Below are 26453 nucleotides of genomic sequence, written 5' to 3'. Positions count from 1 at the left end.
CAGATGGACAGAGTCAGTTGGATGGACAGACAGACGGACAGGCGGGTGGGCAGAGAGTCAGTTGGATGGACAGACAGACAGACAGGCGGATGGGCACAGAGTCAGTTGGACGGACAGACGGACGGACAGGCGGATGGGCAGGCAGCTGGATGGACAGACGGACAGCTGGCTGGTCTGGCAAATGGACGGAGAGACAGACAGACACCAGGATGGACAGTCAGCCAGCCTGACAGCCGGGTGGACAGCCGGACATCCAGCTGGACGGACATCCAGCCACAGAGACGGACAGACAGACGGACAGAGGGGCGGACGGACGGACGGACGGACAGCGCCCAAATCCTTCCCTTTAACGACGGCCAAAACCCCGACCCGACCCGACCCGACCCATCCCATCCCCCGGGGGGAGGAATCCACCCACCCCCCCCACCCACCCACCCCATCCGCGGGGACGACACAACCGGTCCGTCCGTCCGTCCGTCCGTCTGTCTGTCCGTCCGTCCGTCCGTCCTTCAGGCCGGGGCGGTTTCGTAGCCCTACGAGCAGAACGGGGCGGAGGATAAGAGAGCAAAACCGCCTTCGGGTCGGCGTTCCCTTTACGGGGGGGGGGACGTCAAAAGCCGTCGCCTTCACCTGCCGGGACCTCAAAGACACCCCACACCTTCCAGGACCCGACCCCCACCCCCACCCCCACCCAACCCCCCCCACCCCACCCTGAGTCACCGCTGAGACACGGCCCACATCCCAACCCCGCCATAAATACGGCCCAGGGATCGCTCCTCCGCTTCCCGACGCTCCTCCTCCTCCCGGTGAGTCCGTCTGTCCGTCCCCGTGGTGGGGTGGGGGGGATTGGGAATTGGGGGGGGGAGGGTTTGGGGGGGTGGGGGGTCTCTTCTCCCCCACCACCTCTCGGTTTGGGGCCGTTCGTTGCTGGGGTGGATCTCTGCGGTTTAATTTCAGGGGGAGGAAATTTAATGGGGGGAGAGGGGTGGGGAAATGGGGTCTGGGGTCTCTGAGGGGGTGGGAAAGGGATTTGGGGGGTGGGGAAATGGGGTCTGGGGTCTCTGAGGGGGTGGGAAAGGGATTTGGGGGGTGGGGAAATGGGGTCTGGGGTCTCTGAGGGGGTGGGAAAGGAGTTGGGGGGTGAGGAAATTGGGTCTGGGGTCTGCGAGGATGGAGATGCACCTGGAGGGGGGGGTCACATTGGGTCTGGGGTCTCTGAGAGGGTGGAAAAGGGATTTGGGGGTGGGGAAATTGGGTCTGGGGTCTGTGAGAGGATGGGGAAGGATTTGAAGGGTGGGGAAATGGGGTCTGGGGTCTCTGAGAGGATGGAAAAACATCAAGGGGGTGGGGAAATGGGGTCTGGGGTCTGCGAGGATGGAGATGCACCTGGAGGGGGGGGTCACATTGGGTCTGGGGTCTGCGAGAGGATGGGAAAGGAGTTGGGGGGTGGGGAAATTGGGTCTGGGGTCTGTGTGAGGATGGGGAAGGATTTGAGGGGTGGGGAAATGGGGTCTGGGGTCTGTGAGGGGATGGGAAAGGATTTGAGGGGTGGGAAATTGGGTCTGGGGTCTGCGGGGATGGAGATGCACCTGGAGGGGGGGGGTCACATTGGGTCTGGGGTCTCTGAGAGGATGGGAAAGCAGTTGGGGGGTGGGGAAATGGGGTCTGGGGTCTCTGAGGGGGTGGGAAAGGGATTTGGGGGGTGGGGAAATGGGGTCTGGGGTCTCTGAGGGGGTGGGAAAGGAGTTGGGGGGTGAGGAAATTGGGTCTGGGGTCTGCGAGGATGGAGATGCACCTGGAGGGGGGGGTCACATTGGGTCTGGGGTCTCTGAGAGGGTGGAAAAGGGATTTGGGGGTGGGGAAATTGGGTCTGGGGTCTGTGAGAGGATGGGGAAGGATTTGAGGGGTGGGGAAATGGGGTCTGGGGTCTCTGAGAGGATGGAAAAACATCAAGGGGGTGGGGAAATGGGGTCTGGGGTCTGCGAGGATGGAGATGCACCTGGAGGGGGGGGTCACATTGGGTCTGGGGTCTGCGAGAGGATGGGAAAGGAGTTGGGGGGTGGGGAAATTGGGTCTGGGGTCTGTGTGAGGATGGGGAAGGATTTGAGGGGATGGGAAATGGGGTCTGGGGTCTGTGAGGGGATGGGAAAGGATTTGAGGGGTGGGAAATTGGGTCTGGGGTCTGCGGGGATGGAGATGCACCTGGAGGGGGGGGTCACATTGGGTCTGGGGTCTCTGAGAGGATGGGAAAGCAGTTGGGGGGTGGGGAAATGGGGTCTGGGGTCTCTGAGGGGATGGGAAAGGAGTTGGGGGGTGAGGAAATTGGGTCTGGGGTCTGTGGGGGTGGATGCGGATCTGGGTGGTGGGGAAATTGGGTCTGGGGTCTATGAGGATGGACATGGATCTTGGGGGGGGGGAAATTGGGTCTGGGGTCTGCGAGGATGGAAAATCATCATGGGGGTGGGGAAATTGGGTCTGGGGTCTGAGGATGGACATGGATCTTGGGGGGGGGGAAATTGGGTCTGGGGTCTGTGGGGATGGATGTGGATCTTGGGGGGGGTGGGGAAATTGGGTCTGGGGTCTGTGGGGATGGACATGGATCTTGGGGGGGGGGAAATTGGGTCTGGGGTCTGTGGGGATGGATGTGGATCTTGGGGGGGGTGGGGAAATTGGGTCTGGGGTCTGCGAGGATGGACACGGTGCCAGTCACGCTGTCCCCACCCCACATGGGACGAACCCCCTGTGCCCCCCCCCCCCCCCCCCCCACGGCATCGGTGGTCTCAGGGCTGATCAGGTTTGTTTTGTGCGCCCCCCCCGACCCCCCCAGGAATGGCTCAGCACTCACACGGGGCCTTCGTCCCCACCGTCCTCCTCGTGCTGGGGCTGCTGCTGACCACCGCCCCACTGCGGGCGCAGAAGGGGAACGGGGGCAGCGGCGGAGGCAACGACAGTGAGTGCGAGGGGTGGGGGGCGGGGGGGGGATGTGAGGGGGTGGGGGGGGTGGTGGGGTGGGGTGGGGTGGGATGGGGTGGGGTGGGATGGGATGGGGTGAGATGGAATGGGATGGAATGGGATGAGATGGAATGGGATGAGATGGAATGGGATGGAATGGGATGGGGTGGGGTGGGATGGGGTGGGATGGGGTGAGGTGGGATGGGATGGGATGGGGTGAGGTGGGATGGGGTGGGGTTGGATGCGATGGGATGGGGTGAGATGGGATGGAATGGAATGGAATGGGATGGGATGGGATGGGATGGGATGGGATGGGATGGGATGGGGTGGGATGGGGTGGGATGGGGTGAGATGAGACGTGGTGGGGTGGGATGGGGTGGGATGGGATGGGGTGAGGTGGGATGGGGTGGGATGGGATGGGATGGGATGGGATGGGGTGGGGTGGGATGAGTTGGGATGGGGTGAGATGGAATGGGATGGGATGGAATGGAATGGGATGGGATGGGATGGGGTGGGATGGGGTGGGATGGGATGGGATGGGATGGGATGGGATGAGATGAGATGGGGTGGGATGGGATGGGGTGGTGTGGGGTGAGGTGGGATGGGGTGGGATGGGATGGGGTGAGAGTAGGGGATGGGATGGGGTGGGATGTGTTGAGGTGGGACGAGACACGGTGGGATGAGATGGGATGGGATGGGATGGGATGGGATGGGATGGAATGGGATGGGATGGAATGGGGTGGTGTGGGGTGAGGTGGGATGAGGTGAGATGGGATGGGATGGGATGGGATGGAATGGGATGAGATGGAATGGGATGCGATGAGATGGAATGGAATGTGATGGGGTGGGGTGAGATGGGATGGGGTGGGGTGGGGTGGGGTGGGATGAGTTGGGATGGGGTGAGATGGAATGGGATGGGATGGGATGGGATGGGATGGGGTGGGATGAGACGCGGTGGGGTGGGATGGGGTGGGATGGGGTGAGGTGGGATGGGATGGGATGGGATGGGATGGGGTGGGATGAGACACAATGGGATGCAGTGTGTTGGGATGAGATGCAATGGGAGGAGGAGACACAATGGGATGGGATGGGATGAGACATGATGGGATGCAATGGGGTGGGATGGGATACAATGGGGTGGGATGGGATGGGGTGAGATGCAATGGGATGGGATGGGATGTGTTGGGGTGGGATGTGATGGGATGCGATGCCATGTGATGCAGTGAGATGCAATGGGATGGGATGAGATGTGATGGGATGGGATGGGATGGGATGGGATGTGTTGGGGTGGGATGGGATGGGATGGGATGAGTTGTAATGGGATGCCATGCAATGCAGTGAGATGCAATGGGATGGGGTGAGATGAGATGTAATGGGATGCAATGGGATGGGGTGAGATGTAATGGGATGGGATGGGATAGGATGGGATGGGAAGGGATGTGATGGGATGTGATGGGATGGGATGGGATGGGATGGGATGGGAAGGGATGTGATGGGATGTGATGGGATGGGATGGGATGGGATGCCACACGATGCAGTGAGATGCAATGGGATGGGATGTGTTGGGGTGGGATGCGATGGGAAGGGATGTGATGGGATGGGAAGGGATGGGAAGGGATGGGATGCCACATGATGCAGTGAGATGCAATGGGATGGGATGTGTTGGGGTGGGATGCAATGGGATGGGATGTGATGGGATGGGATGGGATGGGATGGGATGGGATGTGATGGGATGTGATGTGATGGGATGGGAAGGGATGGGGTGCCACGCGATGCAGTGACATGCAATGGGATGGGATGTGTTGGGGTGGGATGCAATGGGATGTGATGTGATGGGATGGGATGGGATGTGATGGGATGTGATGTGATGGGATGGGAAGGGATGGGATGCCACACGATGCAGTGAGATGCAATGGGATGAGCCACGATGCGAGGCAGAGATGCCGGGATGTTTTCTCCCGTCCCGTGGGAACCTTTCCGGATGGGAGGTGTGGGCAAGGCCCCATCGTTTCGAAACCTGTTGTCATTCCGAGCTGAGACAAAACAACCCCTCCACGGGGACAGATGGAAAGGATGCCGAGGAAAGAATTCCCTTCGTGCGATTGGAGCTCCGGGCCGTCCCCCTTCCCTTCCAAGCTCATTTGTACGGGGATTTCTGGTAGAGCTGTGAGAAAGAGGAGACGGCGGAGCCCAGGAGAGCAACAGAGATCTCCATCTCCGGGAGACCTCCATCTCCCCTTCCCTCCTTCTGCCTCCAAAGCGATGCTCCTCCTGAGGGGACCCCCGGGGGGCTCTTCGTGAGGAAGGAAAGAGGGGAGGTCACCGACGCCTCGGGTCTGACCCAACCGTAACCCAACCCCGTTTCCTTTGGCGGAGGAGGAATGAGGTCCCACCCGGGATGCGGGGTCGGCCCCGTGGATTTCCAAGAGGAGGTTTTTTGGGGTGTCTGTGTGCGTAAGGCTGAGCGTGGTTTGTTTTGGGGTGGGGACGCCGCCTCTTCCTTGCATGGAGACACTTCTACTTGGATGGAGACGCCTCTCCTTGTGTGGGAACGCCATCTCCTTGCATGGAGGCACTTCCACTTGGATGGAGATGCCGTCTCCTCGCATGGAGGCACCGTCCCTTTGGATGGAGACGCCTCTCCTTGTGTGGGAACGCCGTCTCCTCGCATGGAGACACTTCCACTTGGATGGAGATGCCGTCTCCTCGCATGGAGGCACCGTCCCTTTGGATGGAGGCACCATCTCCTCGTCTGGAGTTGTCACATCCTCGGATGGAGACACCTCTACTTGGATGGAGACACCGTATCCTTGGATGGAGACACCTCTCCTTGTGTGGGAACGCCGTCTCCTCGCATGGAGACACTTCCACTTGGATGGAGACGCCATCTCCTCGCATGGAGACACTGTCCCTTTGGATGGAGGCACCATCTCCTCGTCTGGAGTCGTCACTTCCTCGGATGGAGACACTTCTGCTTGGATGGAGACACCGTATCCTTGGATGGAGACACCGTCCCTTTGGATGGAGACGCCTCTCCTTGTGTGGGAACGCCATCTCCTCGCATGGAGACACTTCCACTTGGATGGAGACGCCGTCTCCTCGCATGGAGGCACCGACTCTTTGGATGGAGGCACCACCTCCTCGTCTGGAGTCGTCACATCCTTGGATGGAGACACCGTATCCTTGGATGGAGACACCGTATCCTTGGATGGAGACACCGTCCCTTTGGATGGAGACACCTCTCCTTGTGTGGGAACGCTGTCTCCTCGCATGGAGACACTTCCACTTGCACGGAGACGCCATCTCCTCGCATGGAGGCACCGTCCCTTTGGATGGAGGCACCACCTCCTCGTCTGGAGTCGTCACATCCTCGGATGGAGACACTTCCACTTGGATGGAGACACCGTACCCTTGGATGGAGACACCGTATCCTTGGATGGAGACACCTCTCCTTGTGTGGGAACGCCATCTCCTCGCATGGAGACACTTCCACTTGGATGGAGATGCCGTCTCCTCGCATGGAGGCACCGTCCCTTTGGATGGAGGCACCATCTCCTCGTCTGGAGTCGTCACATCCTCGGATGGAGACACTTCCACTTGGATGGAGACACCGTATCCTTGGATGGAGACACCGTCCCTTTGGATGGAGACGCCTCTCCTTGTGTGGGAACGCCATCTCCTCGCATGGAGGCACTTCCACTTGGATGGAGACGCCATCTCCTCGCATGGAGGCACCGACTCTTTGGATGGAGGCACCACCTCCTTGTCTGGAGTCGTCACATCCTCGGATGGAGACACTTCCACTTGGATGGAGACACCGTATCCTTGGATGGAGACAGCTCTCCTTGTGTGGGAACGCCATCTCCTCGCATGGAGACACTTCCACTTGGATGGAGGCACCATCTCCTCGTCTGGAGTCGTCACTTCCTCGCATGGAGACACTTCTGCTTGGATGGAGACGCCATATCCTTGGATGGAGACTCCATCTCCTCGCATGGAGACACTTCCACTTGGATGGAGACACCTCTCCTTGGACAGAAACACCATCTCCTCCTCTGGAGGCATCATCTCCTTGGATGGAGACCTCTCCTCACCTGGAAACACCATCTCCCCCCTCTGGAGATGCCACCTCCTCACCCAGAGACCCCATCTCTTCACCCGGATCTCTCTGGTTCTCCATATCTTCTGCAGATCTGCAGTGTAGACCCCGCTGTGGGGCTCCCTCCATCATCTCCATCTCCACCATCTCCCATCATCTCCATCTTTTTGGCTCTATGTGACCCCCACGTGAATCCCCCACGGGAGGTGTTGGAGATGCCTACGGGTATCGTTGGAACCTTCCGGATGGGTTTCCCGAGGAGGGCTGACCGGGGGATGCTTCCCCGATGAGCGCACACCGGTGAGGTCGGTTCCCACCCTCCGACGTCGAGAACCGGATGGATGGTGACAGACACGTCGAGAACCAAACAGTGACAGAAGCCGGGCGTCTCCCGTCACGGCAGGGCCGTAATCTCCTCCAGTACAAACCAGTCCCACCAGTACCCGCATTCCGATGTCCCAACACGCGGTGGAAGGCGATTGCGTACAGCGTGGACCGGATCCACCTCTCTCCGGCCCGGATCAATACGTGGGGGTGGCAGGAGTGATCTCTTCGTGAAATAACCCCCAAAAACACACCCGGGATGCTGCAGGCTGTGATATGGGGGTGTCCCAGGAGGAAACCAAGGCTCCTCCAACGCTTTGGGGCGTTGTTGCCCATGTGGGGCTGCACTGGGAGGGACACTGCATTGTAGGGGCACCTGAGAGGAGAGTGGGCACAGCTGGGGGATAAATAATCACCCCAAAGACCTCATCCGTCAGAAATACCCCATCGTGGGGGTAAATAATCACCCTGAGGACCTCCTCCGTCAGAAATACCCCAACGTGGGGGTAAATCGATCCATCAACGGATCGATGGATGGACCTCAATGGACCTCAATGGACCTCAATGGACCTCAATGGACCTCAATGGATCAATGGATGGACCTCAATGGATTGATGGATGGACCTCAGTGGACCTCAGTGGACCTCAATGGATCAATGGATGGACCTCAGTGGACCTCAGTGGACCTGAATGGATCGATGGATGGACCTCAGTGGACCTCAATGGACCTCATCCGTCAGAAATACCCCCACGTGGGGGTAAATCGATCCATCAACGGATCGATGGATGGACCTCAATGGACCTCAATGGACCTCAATGGATCGATGGATGGACCTCAGTGGACCTCAATGAACCTCATCCATCAGAAATACCCCAACGTGGGGGTAAATAATCACCCCGAGGACCTCCTCCGTCAGAAATACCCCAACGTGGGGGCAAATAATCACCCCGAGGACCTCATCCGTCAGAAATACCCCAACATGGGGGTAAATAATCACCCCGAGGACCTCCTCCGTCAGAAATACCCCAACGTGGGGGCAAATAATCACCCCGAGGACCTCTTCCATCAGAAATACCCCAACGTGGGGGCAAATAATCACCCCGAGGACCTCATCCGTCAGAAATACCCCAACGTGGGGGTAAATAATCACCCCGAGGACCTCCTCCGTCAGAAATACCCCATCGTGGGGAGGGACACCGCGTTCTGTAGACACGGGGTGGGATCGCCGCCAACTGTTGAGGTTGGCCAACCGCAGTGGGACGACCGTCCGCTGCCACGTGGGGAAGCGAAGGGGGACGCCTCCCGAAACCCCAAAGCTGGGGGAAAACCCACGTGAGAGGGTGCTGAGACCCTTCATTTTCGTGCCGTTCTGCGACGCGGCCGCACCGCGGGGACGACTCTTTCCCAACAAACCACACGAGGCGGAGCAGCACGAAGCATTCGCGTTCCCGAGTGATGCCCTCTCCCCGTCCCTCCCCACATCACGGCTTCTCCTGACGCAACCGGGAGGTCCGGGCAGCACGCGGCGTGGGGCAGCGGTCCCTCAGAGCTGGTCCTGCAGGCCTCCTCCCCGACCCGACAGGAAGGAATCAGCTCTTTGAGAGGTGCGTCACCTCCCGGTTGGAGTCCAATCTTGGGCTGGGAGGCGAAGCGGATGCCCCTCCCCGAAGCACATGGCGAAACAGGAGGAGATAAGTGGCCCTGCTGACTTCCTGACGCGTGGTGACAGCTCATGGACACGACCGACCGGTCCCGGGGGGTGTCCCGGTGGGGGATCTGTTCCGTCCCCGGGACACGTGGTGGGGGCGTGGAGGGGTGGGTGGCACTCGGGGGTGGATATATTGGGGCGGTGGGTTTGGGGATGGGCTGATTTCAACCTCTCCATCCTGGTCTGGAAGGGTAGAACCCAACGCAAACTGGGGGAAGAAGCAGGAAAATCAGGGGGGGCGGCAGTAGGTGGGGAGAGGAAACCATAAAACAGCCCCCCCAAAAAAGGGTTTTCAGATGGTTTTCGTTGTTTGATGGGGTCGTTCTGATGGTCCTCTCGGATTTCGGCTGCTTCTTCCTGCTCCAAAACCTTTTTTCTCTTTAAAAAAAAAAAACAACAACAAATATTCCATCGGGACCTCAATAGGTCAATGGATGGACCTCAATGGATGGACCTCAATGGATGGACCTCGATGGACCAATGGATGGACCACAATGGATGGACCAATGGATGGACCTCAATGGATGGACCTCGATGGACCAATGGATGGACCTCAATGGATGGACCAATGGATGGACCTCAATGGATCGATGGATGGACCTCAATGGACCTCAATGGACCTCGATGGATCAATGGGTGGACCTCAATGGATGGACCAATGGATGGACCTCAATGGACCAATGGATGGACCTCAATGGATCAATGGATGGACCTCAATGGATGGACCTCAATGGATGGACCAATGGATGGACCTCAATGGATCAATGGATGGACCTCAATGGACCTCAATGGATCGATGGATGGACCTCAGTGGACCTCAATGGACCTCAAAGGATCAATGGATGGACCTCAATGGACCTCAAAGGATCAATGGATGGACCTCAATGGACCTCAGTGGACCTCAATGGATCGATAAATGGACCGCAGTGGACCTCAATGGATCGATGGATGGACCTCAATGGACCTCAATGGATCGATGGATGGACCTCAATGGACCTCAATAGATCAATGGATGGACCTCAATGGACCTCAATGGACCTCAACGGACCTCAATGGATCGATGGATGGACCTCAGTGGACCTCAATGGACCTCAATGGATCGATGGATGGACCTCAGTGGACCTCAATGGACCTCAGTGGACCTCAATGGATCGATGGATGGACCTCAATGGACCTCAATGGACCTCAATGGATCGATGGATGGACCTCAATGGACCTCAATGGACCTCAATGGATGGACCTCGGTGGACCGACAGATGACCCCATAAATCAAAAACAACCAAAAAAAGGGTTTTAGTATGAATTCGATCATCCTGACGGGGTCGTTCTGTTGGCCCCCCCCTCCCCCCCGATTGGATTTCAGCCGCCTCCCCCTCCTCCCAAACCCCTTCCTCTCATCAAAGAAAACCTGGTGGGGCCCCAGCAGGCTGATGGGCGACCCCACAGATATCTAAAAGGAGAAAAAAAAAAAAAAAAAAGGCTCCAAAAAAATGAGTTTTTTAAGGTGATTTTTCTCATTGCAGTGGAAGAGACGGATGAGTCCCGCATCATCGGGGGGAGGCCGTGCTCCATCACGCAGCGGCCCTTCCAGGTGGCCCTGATCAAGAAAGGACAAATCCTCTGTGGGGGGAGTTTGGTGGACGCCCAGTGGGTCCTCACAGCCGCACACTGCAAGCAGCCCAGCAGGTGAGGGGGTCCCGTGCCCCGTTCTGTAGTTGTTTCCAAACATATTTTCCCTTCCGAGACCTGACGTTGATCCGAGCGCATCCCAGAAGTTGGGGTCTCCCATGGGTTGGGGTCTCCCAGGAGTTGGGGTCTCCCATGGGTTGGGATATCCCAGAGGTTGGGTTGGGGTCTCCCATGGGTTGGGATCTCCCAACGGTTGGGTTGGGGTCTCCCAGGGGTTGGGGTCTCCCATGGGTGGGGGTCTCCCAGGGGTTGGGGTATCCCATGGATTGGGGTCTCCTAGGAATTGGGGTCTCCCAGGAGTTGGGGTCTCCCAGGGGTTGGGGTCTCCCAGGATTTGGGGTCTCCCAGGGGTTGGGGTCTCCCACAGGTTTGGATATCCCAGAGGTTGGGTTGGGGTTGCCCAGGAGTTGGGGTCTCCCAGGGGTTGGGGTCTCCCAGGAGTTGGGGTCTCCCATGGGTTGGGGTCTCCCAAACGTTGTGGTCTCCCATGGGTGGGGGTCTCCCAACGGTTGGGGTCTCCCATGGGTTGGGGTCTCCCAGGGGTTGGATGGGGGTCTCCCAAAGGTTGGGGTCTCCCACGGGTTGGGGTCTCCCATGGGTTGGGGTCTCCCAGGAGTTGGGGTCTCCCATGGGTTGGGGTGTCCCTGGGGTTGAATTGGGGTCTCCCATGGGTTGGGGTCTCCCACGGGTTCGGGTCTCCCAGAAGTTGGGGTCTCCCAAAGGTTGGGGTCTCCCATGGGTTGGGGTCTCCCAGGAGTTGGGGTCTCCCAGGACTTGGGGTCTCCCATGGGTTGGGGTCTCCCAGGGGTTGGGTTCTCCCAGGAGTTGGGGTCTCCCATGGGTGGGGGTCTCCCAGGGGTTGGGGTATCCCATGGATTGGGGTCTCCCAGGAGTTGGGGTCTCCTAAAGGTTGGGGTCTCCCATGGGTTGGGGTCTCCCAGGAGTTGGGGTCTCCCATGGGTTGGGGTCTCCCAGGAGTTGGGGTCTCCCAGAAGTTGGGGTCTCCGATGGGTTGGGGTCTCCTAGGACTTGGGTTGGGGTCTCCCAGGAGTTGGGGTCTCCCATGGGTTGGGGTCTCCCAAACGTTGTGGTCTCCCATGGGTGGGGGTCTCCCAACGGTTGGGGTCTCCCATGGGTTGGAGTCTCCCAGGGGTTGGATGGGGGTCTCCCAAAGGTTGGGGTCTCCCACGGGTTGGGGTCTCCCATGGGTTGGGGTCTCCCAGGAGTTGGGGTCTCCCATGGGTTGGGGTGTCCCTGGGGTTGAATTGGGGTCTCCCATGGGTTGGGGTCTCCCACGGGTTCGGGTCTCCCAGAAGTTGGGGTCTCCCAAAGGTTGGGGTCTCCCATGGGTTGGGGTCTCCCAGGAGTTGGGGTCTCCCAGGACTTGGGGTCTCCCATGGGTTGGGGTCTCCCAGGGGTTGGGTTCTCCCAGGAGTTGGGGTCTCCCATGGGTGGGGGTCTCCCAGGGGTTGGGGTATCCCATGGATTGGGGTCTCCCAGGAGTTGGGGTCTCCTAAAGGTTGGGGTCTCCCATGGGTTGGGGTCTCCCAGGAGTTGGGGTCTCCCATGGGTTGGGGTCTCCCAGGAGTTGGGGTCTCCCAGAAGTTGGGGTCTCCGATGGGTTGGGGTCTCCTAGGACTTGGGTTGGGGTCTCCCAGGAGTTGGGGTCTCCCATGGGTTGGGGTCTCCCAAACGTTGTGGTCTCCCATGGGTGGGGGTCTCCCAACGGTTGGGGTCTCCCATGGGTTGGAGTCTCCCAGGGGTTGGATGGGGGTCTCCCAAAGGTTGGGGTCTCCCACGGGTTGGGGTCTCCCATGGGTTGGGGTCTCCCAGGAGTTGGGGTCTCCCATGGGTTGGGGTGTCCCTGGGGTTGAATTGGGGTCTCCCATGGGTTGGGGTCTCCCACGGGTTCGGGTCTCCCAGGAGTTGGGGTCTCCCAAAGGTTGGGGTCTCCCATGGGTTGGGGTCTCCCATGGGTTCGGGTCTCCCACGGGTTCGGGTCTCCCAGGACTTGGGGTCTCCCAGGAGTTGGGGTCTCCCAGAGGTTTGGATATCCCAGAGGTTGGGTTGGGGTCGCCCAGGAGTTGGGGTCTCCCAGGGGTTGGGGTCTCCCAGGAGTTGGGGTCTCCCACTGGTTGGGGTCTCCCAGGGGTTGGGGTCTCCCAGAAGTTGGGGTCTCCCATGGGTTGGGGTCTCCCACGGGTTGGGGTCTCCCATGGGTGGGGGTCTCCCAGGGGTTGAATTGGGGTCTCCCATGGGTTGGGGTCTCCCAGGGATTGAATTGGGGTCTCTCAGTGGTTGGGGTCTCCCATGGGTGGGGGTCTCCCGTGGGTTGGGGTTTCCCATGTGGGTTGGGGTCTCCCTGGGGTTGAATTGGGGTCTCCCAGGGGTGGGGTCTCTCATGGGTTGGGGTCTCCCAAGGGTTGAATTGGGGTCTACTATGGGTGGGTGTCTCCCATGGGCTGGGGTCTCCCAAGGGTTGAACTGGGGTCTCCCAGGGGTGGGGTCTCCCATGGGTGGGGGTCTCCCAGGGGGTGAATTGGGGTCTCCCAGGGTGGGGTCTCCCATGGGTGGGGGTCTCCTGTGGGTTGGGGTCTCCCTGGGGTTGAATTGGGGTCTCCCATGGGTTGGGGTTTCCCATGGGTTGAGGTCTCCCATGGGTGGGGGTCTCCCAGGGGTTGGGTTGGGGTCTCCTTAAGGTTGGGGTCTCCCAGGGGTTGGGGTCTCCCACGGGTGGGGGTCTCCCATGTGGGTTGGGGTCTCCCAGGAGTTGAATTGGGGTCTCCCATGGGTGAGGGTCTCCCATGGGTTGAGGTCTCCCATGGGTGGGGGTCTCCCATGGGTGGGGGTCTCCCACGGGTTGAATTGGGGTCTCCCATGGTTTGGGGTCTCCCATGTGGGTTGGGGTCTCCTGTGGGTTGGGGTCTCCCATGGGTTGGGGTCTCCCAAGGGTTGAACTGGGGTCTCCCGTGGGTTGGGGTCTCCCTGGGGTTGAACTGGGGTCTCCCAGGGGTGGGGTCTCCCATGTGTGGGGGTCTCCCATGGGTTGGGGTCTCCCATGGGTTGAATTGGGGTCTCCCATGGGTGAGGGTCTCCCATGGGTGGGGGTCTCCCAGGGGTTGAATTGGGGTCTCCCATGGGTTGGGGTCTCCCATGGGTTGAGGTCTCCCATGGGTGGGGGTCTCCCATGGGTGGGGGTCTCCCATGGGTTGAATTGGGGTCTCCCATGGGTGGGGGTCTCCTGTGGGTTGGGGTCTCCCAGGAGTTGAATTGGGGTCTCCCATGGGTTGGGGTCTCCTGTGGGTTGGGGTCTCCCAGGGGTTGAAATGGGGTATCCCAGTGGTTGGGGTCTCCCACGGGTTGGGGTCTCCCATGGGTGGGGATCTCCCAGGGGTTGAATTGGGGTCTCCCATGGGTGGGGGTCTCCCAAGGATTGAACTGGGGTCTCCCAGGGGTGGGGTCTCCCGTGGGTCGGGGTCTCCCAGGGGTTGAATTGGGGTCTCCCATGGGTTGGGGTCTCCCAAGGGTTGAACTGGGGTCTCCCGTGGGTTGGGGTCTCCCATGGGTTGAATTGGGGTCTCCCATGGGTGAGGGTCTCCCATGGGTGGGGGTCTCCCATGGGTTGAATTGGGGTCTCCCATGGGTTGGGGTCTCCCATGTGGGTTGGGGTCTCACACGGGTTGGGGTCTCCCAGGGGTTGAATTGGGGTCTCCCATGGGTTGGGGTCTCCCAGGGGTTGAATTGGGGTCTCCCAAAGGTTGGGGTCTCCCTGGGGTTGAATTGGGGTCTCCCATGGGTGGGGGTCTCCCAGGATTGAATTGGGGTCTCCCAAACGTTGGGGTCTCCCATGGGTTGGGGTCTCCCGCAGGTTGGGGTCTCCCAGAGGTTGGGGTCTCCCATGGGTTGGGGTCTCCCAGAGGTTGGGTTGGGGTCTCCCATGGGTTGGGATCTCCCATGGGTGGGGGTCTCCCAGGGGTTGGGGTATCCCATGGATTGGGGTCTCCTAGGAGTTGGGGTCTCCTAAAGGTTGGGGTCTCCTGTGGGTTGGGGTCTCCCAGGGGTTGAATTGGGGTCTCCCATGGGTTGGGGTCTCCCAGGGGTTGAATTGGGGTCTCCCATGGGTTCAGGTCTCCCATGGGTGGGGGTCTCCCATGTGGGTTGGGGTCTCACACGGGTTGGGGTCTCCCAGGAGTTGAATTGGGGTCTCCCGTGGGTTGGGGTCTCCCATGGGTGGGGGTCTGCAGATGGGCCATTTTTTCCCATTCTTTTTTCCATTTTTCCCACTTTTTTTCCCCGTTTTTCCACTCATTTCCATTTTTCCCATTCTTTTCCTTTTTCCCCCATTTTTCCCCATTCTTCCCCTCCGTTTCCATTCTTTCCCTCTTTTACCATCTTCTATTTTTTCCTTTTTTCCCTATTATTTTCTCTTTTTCCCCTTTCCCCCCCATTTTTCCCCATTTCCTCATTTTTTTCCCGTATTTCCCCTTTTCTTCCCATTTTTCCTTTTTCCCCTTTTTTTTCCTTTTCCCCCATTTTCCCCCATTTCTCCCCATTTCCCCCCCTTTGCCCCCTTTCCCCACATTCCCCCACTTTTCCTCATTATTTTTCCCCGTTTTCTTCCCATTTCCCCCTTCCCCTCATATTTCCCCCCCCATTTCCCCCTTCTCACCCCCTTTCCTCGTATTTATTTCCCCATATTTCCCCCATATTTCCCCCCTTTCTGCCACTTCCCCTCCCTCCCCCCACATTTCCCCATATTTCCCCCCCTTTCCCCCTCCCTCACCCATTTCCCCCATCATTTTCCCCATCCCCCCATATTTCCCCCATATTTTCCCCACATTCCCCCGCATTTCCCCTATTATTTCCTCCCTTACCCATTTCCCCCATCATTTTCCCCATATTCCCCCCCTTTCCCCCATATTTCCCCATATTTCCCCCACATTCCCCCATATATCCCTATATTCCCTCTACTTTCCCTCATATTTCCCCCCCTTTCCCCCATATTTCCCCCACATTCCCCCATATTTCCCCACATTTCCCACACATTCCCCCATATTTCCCTCCGCATTCCCCCATATTCCCCCATATTTCCCCATATTCTCCCCCTCTCCCCCACATTCCCCCGTATTTCCCCCCCTTTCCCCCACATTTCCCCGTATTTCCCCCACATTTCCCCATATTTCCCCCCCTTTCCCCCATACTTCCCCACATTCCCCCATATTTCCCCATATTCCCCCCCTTTCCCCCACATTCCCCCATATTTCCCACATTCCCCCATATTTCCTCCCCTTTCCCCCATATTTCCCCATATTCCCCCCTTTCCCCCACATTTCCCCATATTCCCCCCACATTCCCCCATATTTCCCCCCGCATTCCCCCACATTCCCCCATATTTGCCCCCTTTCCCCCATATTTCCCAATATTTCCCTCGCATTCCCCCCCTTTCCCCCATATTTCCCCCACATTCCCCCCCTTTCCCCCATATTTCCCCCCCTTTCCCCCATATTCCCCCCTATTCCCCCATATTCCCCCCTATTTCCCCATATTCCCCCCACATTCCCCCATATTTCCCCGTATTTCCCCCACATCTCCCCCTTTCCCCCACATTCCCCCCCTTTCCCCCATATTTCCCCCCCTTTCCCCCATATTTCCCCATATTTATCCCATATCTCCCCCTCTCCCCCACATTCCCCCATATTTCCCCATATTCCCCCCACATTCCCCCACATTCCCCCACATTCCCCCATATTTCCCCATATTTCCCCCCCTTTCCCCCATATTTCCCCATATTTCCCCCATATCTCCCCCTCTCCCCCACATTCCCCCATATTTCCCCATATTTCCCCATATTTCCCCCACATTCCCCCATATATCCGCATATCCCCCCATATTTCCCCCCACATTCCCCCACATTCCCCCCTATTTCCCCCCCTCTCCCCCACATTCCCCCATATTTCCCCCCTCTCCCCCATATTTCCCCATATTCCCCCCACATTCCCCCATATATCCCCCCACATTCCCCCATATATCCACATATCCCCCCATATTTCCCCCCACATTCCCCCCTATTTCCCCATATTCCCCCCCTTTCCCCCATATTTCCCCATATTTCCCCCACATTCCCCTACATTCTCCCATATTTCCCCATATTCCCCCCCCTTTCCCCCATATTTCCCCCACATTTCTCCATATTTGTTCATATTCCCCCATATTTCCCCCATATTTCCCCATATTTCCCCCACATTCCCCCGTATTTCCCCCCCTTTCCCCCATATTTCCCCATATTCCGCCCCTTTCCCCCATATTTCCCCATATTTCCCCCACATTCCCCCCCTTTCCCCCATATTTCCCCCCCTTTCCCCCATATTTCCCCATATTTCCCCCACATTCCCTTACATTCTCCCATATTTCCCCATATTCCCCCCCTTTCCCCCATATTTCCCCATATTTCCCCCACATTCCCCCCCTTTCCCCCATATTTCCCCCCCTTTCCCCCATATTTCCCCATATTTCCCCACATCTCCCCCTTTCCCCCACATCCCCCCACATCCCCCCCTATTTCCCCCCATATCACCACCCCACCTCCCCCCACCCCTCTCCCCTCCCCCCTCCCACCTCCGTACGCCCCCCTCTCCCCAACCAAACCCCCCTCCTCCCCCACCCCTCACCCTACCAAACCCCCCCCCCCATCTCACACCCTCTCCCCCCACTCAGAGACCTTCGGGTGCTGATCGGGACGGACACTCTCCGCGACGGCACCGGGGAGGTGAGGACCATCACCCGTTCCATCGTCCACCCCTCTTACGACCCCCGGAGGAACGACAACGACTTCATGCTGCTGAGGCTCAACAAAGCCGTACGCTTCGGCAGCAGCATCAAAAAGATCCGCATCGCCAACAGCTGCCCCACGGATGGGATGCGCTGCAGCGTATCGGGGTGGGGGACCACCAGATCACCCGGAGGTACGGAACCCCATTATTGGGGGGTTGGAGAGGGAAGGGGAAGGATTTGGGGTGGATGGGTGGGGATTTTGTGGTCTTCGTGGGTGGAGGACACAATGGAAGGGAGAGCCATCCGTGGGCGTTTTGGGGTGGGCACAATAGAGGGGAGATCCATCCGTGGGCGTTTTGGGGTGGAAAAACACATTTTGGGGTGGACACAATAGAGGGGAGAGCCATCCGTGGGCGTTTTGGGGTGGACACGATGGAAGGGAGACCCATCCACAACAGAGGGGAGATCCATCCGTGGGCGTTTTGGGGGGGACATAACACATTTTGGGGTGGACACGATGGAAGGGAGACCCATCTGTGGGCATTTTTGGGGTGGACACAACAGAGGGGAGATCCATCCGTGGGTGTTTTTGGGGTGGACACGATGGAAGGGAGAGCCATCCGTGGGCGTTTTGGGGTGGAAAAACACATTTTGGGGTGGACACAATAGAGGGGAGATCCATCCGTGGGCATTTTGGGGTGGAAAAACACATTTTGGGGTGGACATAATAGAGGGGAGATCCATCCGTGGGCATTTTTGGGGTGGACACGATGGAAAGGAGAGCCATCCGTGGGTGTTTTTGGGGTGGACACGATGGAAGGGAGAGCCATCCGTGGGTGTTTTTGGGGTGGACATAACACATTTTGGGGTGGACACGATGGAAGGGAGAGCCATCCGTGGGCATTTTGGGGTGGAAAAACACATTTTGGGGTGGACGCAATAGAGGGGAGATCCATCCGTGGGCATTTTGGGGTGGGCACAATAGAGGGGAGGTCCCTCCATGGGCATTTTGGGGTGGACACGATGGAAGGAGAGCCATCCGTGGGCGTTTTGGGGTGGAAAAACACATTTTGGGGTGGACGCAATAGAGGGGAGATCCATCCGTGGGCGTTTTGGGGTGGACACGATGGAAGGGAGACCCATCCACAACAGAGGGGAGATCCATCCGTGGGCGTTTTGGGGGGGACATAACACATTTTGGGGTGGACACGATGGAAGGGAGATCCGTGTGGGCATTTTGGGGTGGACACAACAGAGGGGAGAGCCATCCGTGGGTGTTTTTGGGGTGGACACGATGGAAGGGAGAGCCATCCGTGGGTGTTTTTGGGGTGGACATAACACATTTTGGGGTGGACACAACAGAGGGGAGATCCATCCGTGGGCTTTTTGGGGTGGGCACGATGGAAGGGAGAGCCATCCGTGGGCGTTTTGGGGTGGACATAACACATTTTGGGGTGGACACGATGGAAGGGAGATCCGTGTGGGCATTTTGGGGTGGACACAACAGAGGGGAGAGCCATCCGTGGGTGTTTTTGGGGTGGACACGATGGAAGGGAGAGCCATCCGTGGGTGTTTTTGGGGTGGACATAACACATTTTGGGGTGGACACGATGGAAGGGAGAGCCATCCGTGGGCATTTTTGGGGTGGACACGATGGAAAGGAGAGCCATCCGTGGGCGTTTTGGGGTGGAAAAACACATTTTGGGGTGGACACAATAGAGGGGAGATCCATCCGTGGGCATTTTTGGGGTGGACACGATGGAAAGGAGAGCCATCCGTGGGCGTTTTGGGGTGGGCACAATAGAGGGGAGATCCATGTGGGCATTTTGGGGTGGACACAATAGAGGGGAGATCCATCCGTGGGCATTTTTGGGGTGGACACGATGGAAAGGAGAGCCATCCGTGGGCGTTTTGGGGTGGAAAAACACATTTTGGGGTGGACACAATAGAGGGGAGATCCATCCGTGGGCATTTTTGGGGTGGACACGATGGAAAGGAGAGCCATCCGTGGGCGTTTTGGGGTGGGCACAATAGAGGGGAGATCCATGTGGGCATTTTGGGGTGGACACAATAGAGGGGAGAGCCATCCGTGGGCGTTTTGGGGTGGAAAAACACATTTTGGGGTGGACACGATGGAAGGGAGAGCCATCCGTGGGCATTTTTGGGGTGGACACGATGGAAAGGAGAGCCATCCGTGGGCGTTTTGGGGTGGAAAAACACATTTTGGGGTGGACACAATAGAGGGGAGATCCATCCGTGGGCATTTTTGGGGTGGATACGATGGAAGGGAGAGCCATCCGTGGGCATTTTGGGGTGGACATAACACATTTTGGGGTGGACACGATGGAAGGGAGACCCATCCGTGGGTGTTTTTGGGGTGGACATAACACATTTTGGGGTGGACACAACAGAGGGGAGATCCATGTGGGCATTTTGGGGTGGACACAATAGAGGGGAGATCCATCCGTGGGCATTTTGGGGTGGACATAACACATTTTGGGGTGGACACGATGGGAGACCCATCCGTGGGCATTTTGGGGTGGACATAACACATTTTGGGGTGGACACAATAGAGGGGAGATCCATGTGGGCATTTTGGGGTGGACACGATGGAAGGGAGAGCCATCCGTGGGTGTTTTTGGGGTGGACATAACACATTTTGGGGTGGACACAACAGAGGGGAGATCCATCCGTGGGCATTTTTGGGGTGGATACGATGGAAGGGAGAGCCATCTGTGGGCGTTTTGGGGTGGACATAACACATTTTGGGGTGGACGCAATAGAGGGGAGATCCATCCGTGGGCATTTTTGGGGTGGGCACAATAGAGGGGAGGTCCCTCCGTGGGCATTTTGGGGTGGACATGATGGAAGGGAGAGCCATCCGTGGGCGTTTTGGGGTGGACATAACACATTTTGGGGTGGACACGATGGAAGGGAGATCCGTGTGGGCATTTTGGGGTGGACACAATAGAGGGGAGAGCCATCCGTGGGCGTTTTTGGGTGGAAAAACACATTTTGGGGTGGACACAATAGAGGGGACATCCATCCGTGGGCATTTTGGGGTGGACATGATGGAAGGGAGAGCCATCCATGGGTGTTTTTGGGGTGGACATAACACATTTTGGGGTGGACACAATAGAGGGGAGATCCATATGTGGGCATTTTGGGGTGGACATAACACATTTTGGGGTGGACACGATGGAAGGGAGATCCGTGTGGGCATTTTGGGGTGGACACAACAGAGGGGAGATCCATGTGGGCATTTTGGGGTGGACACGATGGAAGGGAGATCCATGTGGGCATTTTGGGGGTGGACATAACACATTTTGGGGTGGACACAATAGAGGGGAGGTCCCTCCGTGGGCATTTTGGGGTGGACATAACACATTTTGGGGTGGACACAACAGAGGGGAGATCCATCCGTGGGCATTTTTGGGTGGACACGATGGAAGGGAGAGCCATCCGTGGGTGTTTTTGGGGTGGACACAATAGAGGGGAGAGCCATCCGTGGGCATTTTGGGGTGGACATAACACATTTTGGGGTGGACACAACAGAGGGGAGATCCATCCGTGGGCATTTTGGGGTGGACACGATGGAAGGGAGAGCCATCCGTGGGTGTTTTTGGGGTGGACATAACACATTTTGGGGTGGACACAATAGAGGGGAGATCCATCCGTGGGCATTTTGGGGTGGACATAACACATTTTGGGGTGGACACGATGGAAGGGAGAGCCATCCGTGGGTGTTTTTGGGGTGGACATAACACATTTTGGGGTGGACACGATGGAAGGGAGACCAGGCCAGGAACGCAAGGAATGCCCTCAGCACGGGGATGGATCCGTGTGTGGTTTGGGATCCTCCTCTGTTATGTCCACCTCAAACCATAATCCCAAGAGCTGTCCGTGTCCCGTGGATGGGACCGTCCAGGATTTGGGGTATTTATCTCCACCCCAAACCGTAAACCCAAGAACTGATCATGATTTGTCCATGGGGCCGTCCCAAATTTGGGTTCCCCCACCGATATCTCCACCACAAACCATAAACCCAAGAATTGACCATGGAATGTCCATGGGTCCATCCAAGATTTGGGTTCCTCCACTGTTATCTTCACCCCAAATCACGAACCCAACAGCCGACCATGATCCGTTTATGGGTCCATCCAAGATTTGGGTTCATTACCTCCACCCCAAACCTATGGGTCCATCCAACATTTGGGTTCCTCCACTGTTATCTTCACCCCAAATCACGAACCCAACAACCGACCACGATCCGTTTATGGGTCCATCCAAGATTTGGGTTCCTTATCTCCACCCCAAACCTATGGGTCCATCCAAGATTTGGGGTTCTCCACCATTACCTCCACCCCAAACCACGAACCCAAATGATGGCCATGACGCATGGATGGACCCACCCAACATTTGGGTTCCTCCACTGTTATCTTCACCCCAAATCACGAATCCAACATCCGACCACGATCCGTTTATGGGTCCATCCAACATTTGGGTTCATTACCTCCACCCCAAACCACGAACCCAAACGACGGCCACGACTCACGGATGGACCCACCCAACATTTGGGTTCCTCACACCTCCACCCCACACCGCCAACCCAAGGAATGCTCACAGCTCCCGGAGGGGAACCTCCGGTGGAGGCACCTCCCGTGTTTTCGGGGGGCTTCGTTGTGGGGTGGACCCCACGGCTCCACGTGAGGGGCTGCCCCCTCTCACCCCCTCCTCATCCCCCTGCAGCTCAGCTCCCCAGGGACCTGCAGTGCGCCGGCGTCCAGGCCTTTGGGAGGGAGAAGTGCATGAGGGCGTACGGGAGGTCCATCACCCCCAACATGTTCTGCGCCGGCGTCCCACAGGGCGGCGTCGATTCGTGCCAGGTAAGACAAAGACCCTTCGGTCACCTCCCACCACCGGGGGTGGGGTTGGGGGTCCCGGGGTGGATGTGGAGGTGGGAGTGAGTTGTGTGAGTCTGGGGTTCCTCCACCCCAAACGTGAACCCAACCCATGGCCGTGATGGGTCCGTGGGTCCATCCAAGGTTGGGGTTCCTCCACCCCAAACGTGAACCCAACCCATGGCCGTGATGGGTCCGTGGGTCCATCCAAGGTTGGGGTTCCTCCACCCCAAACGTGAACCCAACACATGGCCGTGATGGGTCCGTGGGTCCATCCAAGGTTGGGGTTCCTCCACCCCAAACGTGAACCCAACCCATGGCCATGATGGGTCCGTGGGTCCATCCAAGGTTGGGGTTCCTCCACCCCAAACGTGAACCCAACCCATGGCCGTGATGGGTCCGTGGGTCCATCCAAGGTTGGGGTTCCTCCACCCCAAACGTGAACCCAACCCATGGCCGTGATGGGTCCGTGGGTCCATCCAAGGTTGGGGTTCCTCCACCCCAAACGTGAACCCAACCCATGGCCGTGATGGGTCCGTGGGTCCATCCAAGGTTGGGGTTCCTCCACCCCAAACGTGAACCCAACCCATGGCCATGATGGGTCCGTGGGTCCATCCAAGGTTGGGGTTCCTCCACCCCAAACGTGAACCCAACCCATGGCCGTGATGGGTCCGTGGGTCCATCCAAGGTTGGGGTTCCTCCACCCCAAACGTGAACCCAACCCATGGCCGTGATGGGTCCGTGGGTCCATCCAAGGTTGGGGTTCCTCCACCCCAAACGTGAACCCAACCCATGGCCGTGATGGGTCCGTGGGTCCATCCAAGGTTGGGGTTCCTCCAACCCAAACGTGAACCCAACCCATGGCCGTGATGTGTCCGTGGGTCCATCCAAGGTTGGGGTTCCTTATCTCCACCCCAAACCCATGGGTCCATCCAAGGTTGGGGTTCCTCCACCCCAAACGTGAACCCAACCCATGACTGCGATGTGTCCGTGGGTCCATCCAAGGTTTGGGTTCCTTATCTCCACCCCAAACCCATGGGTCCATCCAAGGTTGGGGTTCCTCCACCCCAAACGTGAACCCAATCAATGACCATGTTGTATGGATGGACCCATCCAAGGTTTGGGTTCCGTATCTCCACCCCAACCCCATGGGTCCATCCAAGGTTTGGGTTCCTTATCTCCACCCCAAACCCATGGGTCCATCCAAGGTTTGGGTTCTGTATCTCCACCCCAAACGTGAACCCAACCAATGACCATGTTGTATGGATGGACCCATCCAAGGTTTGGGTTCCGTATCTCCACCCCAAACCCATGGGTCCATCCAAGGTTTGGGATCCGTATCTCCACCCCAACCCCATGGGTCCATCCAAGGTTGGGGTTCCGTATCTCCACCCCAACCCCATGGGTCCATCCAAGGTTGGGGTTCCTTCACCCCAAACACGAACCCAACCAGTGGCCGTGATGTGTCTGTGGGTCCATCCAAGGTTTGGGTTCCTTATCTCCACCCCACAAACCCATGGGTCCACCCAAGGTTTGGGTTCCTTATCTCCACCCCAACCCCATGGGTCCATCCAAGGTTGGGGTTCCTTATCTCCACCCCAAACCCGTGGGTCCATCCCAGATTTGGGTTCCTTATCTCCACCCCACAAACCCATGGGTCCATCCAAGGTTGGGGTTCCGTATCTCCACCCCAAACCCATGGGTCCATCCAAGGTTTGGGTTCCTCCACCCCAAACATAAACCCAACCGATGGCCACGATGTGTCCATGGGTCCACCCAAGGTTTGGGTTCCTTATCTCCACCCCAACCCCATGGGTCCACCCAAGGTTTGGGTTCCTTATCTCCACCCCAAACCCATGGGTCTATCCAAGGTTGGGGTTCCTCCACCCCAAAAATGAACCCAACCCATGGCCGTGATGGGTCCGTGGGTCCATCCAAGGTTTGGGTTCCGTATCTCCACCCCAAACCCATGGGTCCATCCAAGGTTTGGGTTCCTTATCTCCACCCCAACCCCATGGGTCCATCCAAGGTTGGGGTTCCTTCACCCCAAACACGAACCCAACCAATGGCCGTGATGGGTCCGTGGGTCCATCCAAGGTGTGGGTTCCTTATCTCCATCCCAACCCCATGGGTCCATCCAAGGTTTGGGTTCCTTATCTCCACCCCAACCCCATGGGTCCATCCCAGATTTGGGTTCCTCCCCTCCACCCCACAAACCCCAACGGCGCCCACAACCTTCGAACGCATCCCCCAAAATACGGCTTCCTCCCCCTTCATCTCCACCCCAACCCCAACCCACCACCTCCCCACCTTCACCCCCCACCCCCATCTCTCCCCCCCCCAACCTAACCCCAAATCCCCCCCCCCTCCCCCCCTTTTTTTTCTCCCCATAGGGCGACTCCGGGGGTCCTCTGGTGTGCAATGGGGTCCTGCAGGGGGTGGTCTCGTGGGGTATGGCCGTCTGCGGGCGCAAAGGGCAGCCCGGCGTCTACTCCAACGTGTGCCGCGCTCAGTCCTGGATCCGGAGATACATCCGTGGGTAGAGGGGACCCCCCCGACCCCCCACCCCGACCCCCCACCCCGACCCCCCACCCCGAATTCCCCCCCCCCCCACCCCCTAAAAAAATGGAGATTTCTGCCCTTAATTTAAGGCAAAAAAGCCCCAAAATGGGGGTTCTCCAACCCAACCCAACCCAACCCAACATCGGGAGTTTGGGAGAGAGGGGGGGGGGATTTGGGTACGAAATAAAGGAAGGGGTTGAAAATGGGGGTTGGGAGTGAGCCCTTCGTCACGGCCCACGGGGGGCGATAATTAGCGGCCTCTTAATTAAGAGAGAGGCTTCGTAATTAGGGATTTCCCTGGGTGATGTAAACGAGAAACCCTTCGCTGTGACATAAAGCACGGATCCCATCTCCCACTCCGGCGCTGGGGGAGAGGGACTCATGAACGAGGCTGATGAATGAGGCTAATTAATAATTAACGGGCCATTAATTGCCATCCCCCGAGAAGAACTCCGTCGTTTAGAGAGCAGCTTCTTAATTAACCGTCTCCCTCAGCAACGTAAATGAGAAACTCTTCGCTGTGAGATGGGGGGTGCGGATCCCCTCCATCTCCCGCGCCCGCGCTGGGGGGAAAAGAGATTAATTAATGAGACTAATTAATGAGACTAATAAATAATTAACCAGCTCTTAATTGTCACCCCGAGAAGAACTCCGTCATTTGGAGAACGGCTTCCTAATTAATGATCTCCCTCAGCGACGCAAACGAGAAACTCCTCACCATGAGATGGGACGCGGATCCCATCTCCAACATCCGCACGTGTGGGACGAGATTAATTAACGAGGCTGATTAATGAGACGAATTAACGACACTAATTAATAACACCCATTAATGAGACTAATTAATAGGGATAATTAGTCTCCTGCACGCTTATGGGCGCCACGAGGTTTCCTCTCCCGATCTCTTGAGGCAGCGTTGCTGGCTGAGAGGACCTCACCCTAATTAATCACCCGGCTAACGAACTAATTACTGATGATGTTCGTGTCGGCCGCGCTAATTGGGAGCGTGGCGCCGAGCTGAGGTCACCGGGGATGGGGGGGGGGGGGGGGGGGGGAGGGGGGCAGGGGGACCTTGTGCAAGGCTCCCCTCTCTGTGGGCAACCTAATTAAGCCTAATTAGCCTGCTAATTAGTGGGAGGGTACTGGGAGGGAGGGCGATGGGACGTGGAGACATTGGGGTCCCCCGTGGGTGGCATCGGTGCCTATAGGGGACATCCGACCCCATAGGCGACATCGGGGTCCCTATAGGTCCCCCATAACTCCTCCCCATTTTGGGGCACTGGGGGGCACTGGGGGGCACTGGGAGGTACTGGGAGGCACTGGGAGGCACTGGGAGGCACTGGGGGGCACTGGGAGGTATTGGGGGGCACTGGGAGGCACTGGGTGGCACTGGGAGGCACTGGGGGGCACTGGGAGGCACTGGGTTGTACTGGGAGGTACTGGGAGGCA

The 26453-nt window shown here is 58.0% G+C and overlaps 1 protein-coding gene across 1 annotated transcript; it reads left to right on the top strand.

Annotated features, from left to right (window-relative positions):
• Positions 1 to 433: 433 nt before the first annotated feature.
• LOC107051160 (kallikrein-14-like) lies at positions 434 to 25644 on the top strand. Its single transcript, XM_040657165.2, has 6 exons — positions 434 to 806; positions 2828 to 2950; positions 10608 to 10770; positions 17488 to 17735; positions 22294 to 22430; positions 24839 to 25644. The coding sequence occupies exons 2-6, from the start codon at positions 2830 to 2832 to the stop codon at positions 24986 to 24988; spliced, it is 819 nt and encodes a 272-aa protein (XP_040513099.1). The 5' UTR covers positions 434 to 806; positions 2828 to 2829; the 3' UTR covers positions 24989 to 25644.
• The last annotated feature ends 809 nt before the right edge of the window (positions 25645 to 26453 follow it).

This window comes from Gallus gallus, unplaced genomic scaffold (genome assembly GCF_016699485.2).
Source record: "Gallus gallus isolate bGalGal1 unplaced genomic scaffold, bGalGal1.mat.broiler.GRCg7b scaffold_47, whole genome shotgun sequence".
Lineage (NCBI taxonomy): Eukaryota > Metazoa > Chordata > Aves > Galliformes > Phasianidae > Gallus > Gallus gallus.
Note: the sequence above shows the minus strand (reverse complement) of the source record. Positions and strands in the feature narration are given on the sequence as shown.